The sequence below is a fragment of the Centruroides sculpturatus genome, unplaced genomic scaffold (assembly GCF_000671375.1).
Source record: "Centruroides sculpturatus isolate CEXI.00-Female unplaced genomic scaffold, Cexi_2.0 scaffold1104, whole genome shotgun sequence".
In the NCBI taxonomy this organism is placed as follows: Eukaryota; Metazoa; Arthropoda; class Arachnida; order Scorpiones; family Buthidae; genus Centruroides; species Centruroides sculpturatus.
The window spans coordinates 171176-179054 of NW_019385656.1; the positions used below are offsets into that span (position 1 = coordinate 171176).

Below are 7879 nucleotides of genomic sequence, written 5' to 3' on the forward strand. Positions count from 1 at the left end.
ATAAAATAATAAAGGTCCATTAGTTTACAGACTTGTATTAACTAAATATTTGATGTGTTGTGTCGCTGTTTAGATTAACTATAAAAAAATTTTCTGTTGACTTCTGTAATTTATCAAGTACTTTTCCATTTGTTATTAATTTATTTTAACTTGTGCTTTAGGCCTATCCATAATATAAACATAAATAAGTTTAAATTTAAAGGTAGACAAACTCAAGAAACTAAAATTGAGATTTAAAAAAAAATGAATAAAATAAATATAATTATACTAACTTAATTTTTAATTTAATCGAACCTTTAATTATATTTTAACATAATTTAATTTTAACTTGTTATTATCTTTTAAGTTTGTTACAAATTAATACAAATGAAGGAAGTCATTAAAAGTGTTAGTCAAAATTCGATATTGTGACGAAACATAACGTCGAGTCCACGTGACCCAGCAACCAATCATCGTCAGAATGAAGGTAGTGGGAGTTGTTACTTTTGTCAGTTTGGTTGAGTGTATTTAAGCATTTAGGGCGAAATCGTATTTACGAAGTTGTGCATCATGTATGTATCCAATTGATAAATTCTTATACTATTTATTAGTTTATAAAAAAAGATTTAATTATATATTAAATTATAGGGCTACCGTACTACTCTATATGAAAATTGCGGCTATTATTTTAGGAATTTCTGCTGGAATAAATGGATATCCAGATGCGAGTTTGGGATGTCATCCACGTTCTTATACTTACATGGCTAAGCGAACCGACGAATTTGGAAGGAAATGTTGGGATGATATTACTACAATCGCTTGTTGGGGGAGATGTGATACAGCAGAGGTAAGTTAAATCATTTATCGTGAATTTTATATTTTTTGTGTACAAAAATGTTCATTTCTAAACAATTTCCAGATTGCTCATTGGAAATTCCCTTACAAAATTTCATTCCACCGCGTGTGTATCCACGATAAAGTAAAATTAAAGCAAACAACTCTCCAATTCTGTGATCCAGGAGTAGATCCATCTCTACGAATATACCGATATCTTGAAGCCAAATCGTGTTCTTGTAAAGTTTGTAGAAGTGAAACTACCAGTTGCGAACCTTACAGGACAATGTTTCCTTCGGAATAGTTATATTAACCTAATATAATTAGTCTGTAACTATCATATTTATTTGTAATGAAATTATACCTGTCTGTATAAGCAAAAATTGATGTAAGCACATGCTTCATATGAATCTTGGATAATGTTTTAGCTGTAGATAATAAAGTTGCTTCTATATGACTAGTAACAGAAATATATCATTGTGAAATCAACAATGAGATGTTCCTGTTGCTATTGGATTAATAGCTTTTCTTTCAAACTTGTGCTGATGTTTCCTTATTTTTCGAATCATCAATCACTCTTAGGGAAATTCACTAAGGATATAGGACTTTTTTTGTTTATTTGTTTCTTTTTGTGGCTCACAGCTTTGAATAAAATAAAGATTTAAAAATTTCGAAAAATAATTTATTTTTCAAAATACTAAATAAAGGGAACATAGATATATTTAAATTCTATTTTTCTGTCATTAAAATAATATATTATTACAGAATTAAAATTATAAAAAGACATTTTTATTGTAATAATGTGCATGTTAAAGCAGAAGTAATTTACAGATTGTTTAAAATCTATTTTAATTACAATAGATTTTACACACATTATACTTTATGTATTAACTTTTGACAATGCTTTCTTTTGAAATGATAGGGGTGAGCAATGAAGTGATATTGCTTATCGTTTTAAAGGTATTAGAAATTAAAAAGATTAATTTAATTAATTTGGGAAAGTTAGGTTATTTTTAATCAGAAACGTTACAGATCCAATCTTCGTTAAATTTTAAGTTTACACTTTAGTAAAGATACATTGAAAAATATTACAGTACATTAATACTTAAGACATTGAAAACAAGAGCATTTTATAGCTGACTTGAATACCAAATCTCTTAATCCATCTAAACATAGCACTTGAACGTTCACCTAAAAATAAAAACAAAAACTTTAAATATATTCAACATTTAAAAACTATAACTAAAATTAATAAACCATTATTTTATATCGAATTAGTAGTAAAAATTACTATAAAGGTCAACAACATCAACATAATTTCAAAGTTAATATTGTAGAAAGTTGGTTTACACGCGTATCGGATATTATATAATAAACTATCCACTCCCATTTTAATTTCTTTCTTAGATCCCTAAAGACGCATTTTTATATCACGAAATGTTTTCTATTATTGTTACAAACTAGATATACCCTATTTTAATTTGTAGAATTTATAATACATTAAAACATTCTTTAACAACTTACATCTTCAGTCTCCATAATATTGCAGCATTTTGCGTATGAAGTCAACCTTTGATTAGGATTGACTTTAATAGTTCCTTCTGGAGATGGGACCGAGTACGAATCACAATATCCTCTACAGGCATTTGTTGTAACTTGAAACTCAACACAGTCCGGAATGCTGATATTTCTCGTGTGTCCTATATTGAAAAATAATATTTTATGTTGCTATTTCCGACAACTTTAAAGTTTAATTTATTTCGAAAATTTTTAAATTTCTAATATAAAGCAAACATTATAATACTTTTTTGTTTTTATAAATTTAAAGAAAATGCAAAAATAATACGCGTTAGTTATAGACATGTAATGTTGATAAGATATGGAATTGCTCAAAAAAGAACTACAATTTTCAATCATTTTAGAAATAAACAAGTTTTTTTTTACATTCTTTATAGAAAGTTCCTATCTAAACTCAAACATTATTCTATTCTAACAGATAAATTCACCCGAAGCAAAATATAAGATCTCATAACTAGTAAAAGAAAATAGTTTTGTCGGAAAAAAATAATAAAAATAAATCGAAATTTTAAATTATTTTTTTTATTTCATTTATCTAAATTGAAAATGTCACGATTTCACAATTATTTTCAATCCAGATTAAATATTAGATTACAGTAACGTAACTATATCACTTCTTTAAACTATGTGTTACATTGTAACATTAGCCATTCATTGTCTGTTTATCTTATCTAAATGAATAAATATAAAATAGACAAAATCTTATATTTGTAAGAAATTAGAAAAAAATGTGTGTAAGCCATCTGCAAATAATATTGCTCCTTTGCAAGTTACAAAAAATTAAATAATTTGATATGATAGCGCAAATTATCGTATACAATCGTGGTCAAATCGTATTTTTACTCTTGTTTCGATTAATTCTAAAATATATAATTACATAATTATAAAATATTAAATTCAGGTTGTGAATTGATACCATAAGTTATTGATTTATCGTTTGATTTGTGTGACTAAAGCATTATAAGGTGTACGCTACAACGTGTATTAATAAGCTTATTAGAAAAGTAAAGGTTATAATGAGCTTATTAATAGATTAAATATTAATTAAATTAATAATGATTTAATAACAGTGACCCTACAAATATCAAATTTAAAATATCAAATAATGAAACAACGCGTGTTATTCATTATCGCTTCCAGCTAACAAAGTGTTTCCCGACAATATCTAATAGCAGTTAATTATTAAGTTATAAATTAAATACAATTTTATTTAAAGTAATTTTAGAATGACATTAAATGGGTTTTTATTTACAGAAATTTTACGTTTTACAATCTTCAATAATTAGCATAATTAGTTGAATCGTTAATCATTACTTAATTATATTAATTTACGATGAAAGTAATTAAAAAACTTAAAAATTACTTACCGACACGATAGCATCCCGGTTTATCCCAGACATTCCCACTCATAACGTGACCGAATAAAGCGATGCAACAGGTTAATAAAATGAACCGCATCTGCAAAAATTTAACAATTAATTTACGATAAAAGAACTTTTAATTTATTTATGAAATTATAATGTTTTAAACATAAACTAAATCTATAATTTATATTTTACAAATGAGAATAATCTGGAGTTTATTAAATAAAAATACAGTAATGTATATTTAGTTCTGGAGTGCTAACAAGTTTAATATATTTAGCCATGGAGAACAAGAACTCGTCATATAACTTATCAAACTCGCATCTTCTTCTTATTAACGCTTAAAGGCCCGCCTGTTAATTTCCTGTGGGTCATTGAAGGTATTAACATCAACGCAACCACATAAATCTTTAATGTACCTGCTGTTCTATTAGTTTTATTCTCCACCCTTAACAAATCTTTATGAGTTTCTCTTTCAATTAAGGTTTCTTTCTATACAGATATTATAATATAAGAAAGCTTCAGACTAATATAAGAAAGCTTCATTAATTTTTATGAGTTATACTATCGAATAATTTTTTTACATTTTATTCATCACATTAAATCAATATATTATATTGTAAGTAAAAAAGTTGATCTTAAAATCGCCAATTTTTCGTTTATTATATGATTTAAAAAATAATTTTCGTTAAATATGTTTACAGAAGAATGTTTATATATTAGACTATTAAGCAATAAATAAAATTGTTGAAGATAAAACTTTAGTTATTAAAAAAAGGAAAAAAACATATGTGAAATGAAAAATTAAAGAAAATTACATAGTAAATAATGAAATTATTTTTGGTTTAAGTTTATATTATCTTTTATATGGGCTATTTTATAAAAATAAAAACAGTTTTACTTGTATAAATTGTTTAAGATCATAAAAATTTTAATACCGAAAACAAATGCTTGAAATGGGTTAGTCTAAATTGCTACAAAATACAGAAACGTTGTAAAATGGAACACGATTTTTCATTTCGTCTAATAAAAGATATTTATTTGATTACGTAGAATATCTTATCTGCTTCTTTTAGGCTTTAATTCTAATTATTTTTTATAAATAAAAAAAAATGCTAGTCAAGTGCCCTTTTAAATTTACGTTAATTAACGTAATTATATAATTTGTTTATCGAAAAGAAAAATAAATAAACGTGTAATAACATTAATAGTAATTTTATCTCTTATATTCAATTTGCATTGAAGAAAAATTATATCGTTTAATGAATTTAAAAAGTATTATTTGTAAGAAATTTTAATGTAAGTTTGAAAGTAAACATTAAAATAAAACGAAAATGACATACCTTTTTACTAATATTCGGCAGTAATGAGATAAAGTTAGAAAGAAATTAAATAAAAAAAAAATGTATACTAAAACTATTAGAATTGAAAAATTCATTATCTAAAATAGGGCTAGGCGAATGCAATTTTTATTTGTAAAGGAAAGAAAAATGAGAACTACAAGTCATCATCAAATACAGATTAAATAAATATATTTAGAAAGTTCGATAAGAATATTAGGAATGAATTAAAATATCAACTTTTAAACGAGAAAAGAAAATGAATTAGTTCCTTGTTTTATTAACATAATTAATTTATAATATTATAATTATAATTGTATTTTATAAATGTTTTAATAATCATCGAGATGTTATTGTTTCCCTTTGATAATACGAACATTAATTATATTGACATTAATGTAACTTTCTCGATTAGTTAGAGAGTAATTTGTAGTAAGGTAAATTAAACATTATAACTGGTATTAAATAAGCAGGTGTGTAGATGCACTTTCTACATAATAGTTACATTAAAAGCTGGCTATACGTATAACACAAGTGCACATTTTAGTAATATATATGCATTTAGANTAGAAAATAAAAATATATTCTGTATAGATGAAAAGAAAACAATAATGTTATCAATATTATAATGGAAACAAATATTTAATTTAATGGAAAATCTGTTCTTATTTGATGATAATTTTTCTATTTCAGGCTCTCATATAATGGCCTTTTAAAAACTTAAAGATCTTGCTTTCACAATTTGTATGCAAAGTTTTCATATCTAACAAATATTTTATAAAATTCTAATACAGTACTTTTTATTAACCTTAAAATCGTCATACACGCTCGTCATCACTAATCTAGGAGCAAATCCGAACGAAACAACTTTTAATTTGCGTAAAGATAAAATCAATAAATATAAATTTTATTGTTTTAATAATTACTTAAAATAAACTACATAAACATTTAAAAAAAAAACAAAAATGTAACAAAATTATATAAAAGTAATGATATAAATATTAAAATATAAAAATTGTTTTAAAAAGTAATGACATTCTATCAATATGTATTCACTTTATTCAAATTTTCATTTATTGAAATAGATTGGATTTAGATATGTTAATGAAAGACAGCGGAGCATTCTAGACTGTATTGGACCGGTTCAATGTTGATCGTTATAAATACAGCTTGATCCGGAATGTTAGTTTGGTGGAATACGATGAAGCAAAACGTGCAAGATCTATCAAGGAGGATGCCTCTTGGAGACTTTTATGAGAAACTGTCTAACATTAGACACGTGAATAAAACCCGAAAAACTCTACGTGACATAAGGCGTGAACCCAACCAACTACCAGAGTTCAGTGCCAAAATGTTAGGTCCGTCTATATAATGTAACATTCAGATTTTTCTCTGTAATGTAAGTATTTTTTAGCGTATGGAATTGTATTTCGAACTTAATTCTAATTCAATAAAAATATACATAAATCACAAAATTGCGTTTATCTTTCTTTTCATAAAAATCCCAAAAATAATTTTTTTTTCAAATTCAATCATTGGAATAAATAACAAAAAGATGTTCGCATAATCAGAAAAAATAAATATTTGTTTTACATTCTATATTTCTTTTCAAGTCTTCAAGAGATTTAAATTGAAATGAAGAAAAATTTTAAATTAAGAAATGAATTATATAATTGTTAAGAGCATAGTCGTTACTTGATAAAAATATATATACAGTATATACAGTAATTCACCAAAGAAATATAGATCTTTCCGTATCTAGATTATTAAACGAAAGAATTAATTTAAATTTGAGATTATGGGAAGAAAGTACTATTTATAAAATGCGAAGAAAGATTCCCATGAGATGCAAAACAAGAAGAAAGTAAAAAAACATTCATTAAATTTTTATTTTATAATGGATAGAATTATGACAATAATAATTTTTGCACTAATAACGGAAACTATACTGTAATAAATAAATAATAAAACAGATATAGCGTATAATTAACGAGCATAATAATGTGAGATAGCAGAAATTCCTATATTAGAACTAGTCTTTAACATTAACATTGTTCGAGAGACGTAACGATTGTTGTTCGTAGCTACAGGTAACCTCCGTATAACACAGTAGTTACGTTCCAAAAAATTGTCGTGTTATGCGAATCCGTGTTATACGAAACAAACAACTAATACGAAAAGGAGGGTTAGGTTCCAAAAATTAAAAAAACATGCTAGTATATTTTCATAATTAAGATAAATATCTTCATTAAAATTTTTAAGTGATACATATTAATATAAATTAAACAATGTTTTCTTCGTCATTACTAAAAACACTATTAATTAATCGAGAGCGTTTTCTTTTTGGCAAGTTATCCTTATCCTCTGAGCATTTTTCTGCATTATTTTCAGATCCATGCTTTACCTTTTGCAAAAAGTATGTAATTTTAGATTTCTTGCTTCTAGTTAAAAGATCTTTATAAATTTCCTTATATGATGCTAAGCACTTATAAAGAATAAAGCAAGTATGGAATAAGGGAAAAACATTCGGCAACATCAGAAGCAGAAGCGTCGCGATCTGGCAACATTGAAACAAGTTTCGAGAAGGACCACGTGTATCGACAGAAGGCGAGAAGAGAAAATTTACATACTTAAGTACTAATAGTTCACGAAAATAATAATTTTCGTGAACTATTATTACTTAAGTATGTAAAAATTTATTACATTTCCTGTTGTACGAGGGTTTTACCCAATTCTCGAACCGTGTCAGAGTGAATCCGTGCTATAAAAGTACCGTGTTATACG

The 7879-nt window shown here is 25.5% G+C and overlaps 2 protein-coding genes across 2 annotated transcripts; one reads left to right on the top strand and one right to left on the bottom strand.

Moving 5' to 3' along the window:
* The first annotated feature begins 346 nt into the window (after nucleotides 1–346).
* LOC111640924 (glycoprotein hormone beta-5-like) lies at nucleotides 347–1441 on the top strand. The gene is made up of 3 exons (XM_023387012.1): nucleotides 347–551; nucleotides 628–826; nucleotides 899–1441. Coding segments are annotated over exons 1-3 (420 nt in total). The 5' UTR covers nucleotides 347–549; the 3' UTR covers nucleotides 1118–1441.
* Nucleotides 1442–1720: 279 nt separating this feature from the next.
* On the bottom strand, nucleotides 1721–3851 carry LOC111640925 (thyrostimulin alpha-2 subunit-like). Its single transcript, XM_023387013.1, has 3 exons — nucleotides 3759–3851; nucleotides 2338–2513; nucleotides 1721–2004 (listed from the first exon to the last, which is right to left on the bottom strand). The coding sequence occupies exons 1-3, from the start codon at nucleotides 3847–3849 to the stop codon at nucleotides 1912–1914; spliced, it is 360 nt and encodes a 119-aa protein (XP_023242781.1). The 5' UTR covers nucleotides 3850–3851; the 3' UTR covers nucleotides 1721–1911.
* Nucleotides 3852–7879: the final 4028 nt, after the last annotated feature.

What these genes read in the sequence shown, in the direction of transcription:
- LOC111640924 (XM_023387012.1), top strand. An exon ending in GGAGATGTGATACAGCAGAG is followed by an intron (nt 827 to 898) that starts GTAAGTTAAATC and finishes AACAATTTCCAG; the next exon opens with ATTGCTCATTGGAAATTCCC.
- LOC111640925 (XM_023387013.1), bottom strand. Translation starts at nt 3,849, where the DNA reads ATGCGGTTCATTTTATTAACCTGTTGCATCGCTTTATTCGGTCACGTT. An exon ending in ACCGGGATGCTATCGTGTCG is followed by an intron (nt 2,514 to 3,758) that starts GTAAGTAATTTT and finishes TTTTCAATATAG; the next exon opens with GACACACGAGAAATATCAGC. An exon ending in ATATTATGGAGACTGAAGAT is followed by an intron (nt 2,005 to 2,337) that starts GTAAGTTGTTAA and finishes TTTTATTTTTAG; the next exon opens with GTGAACGTTCAAGTGCTATG.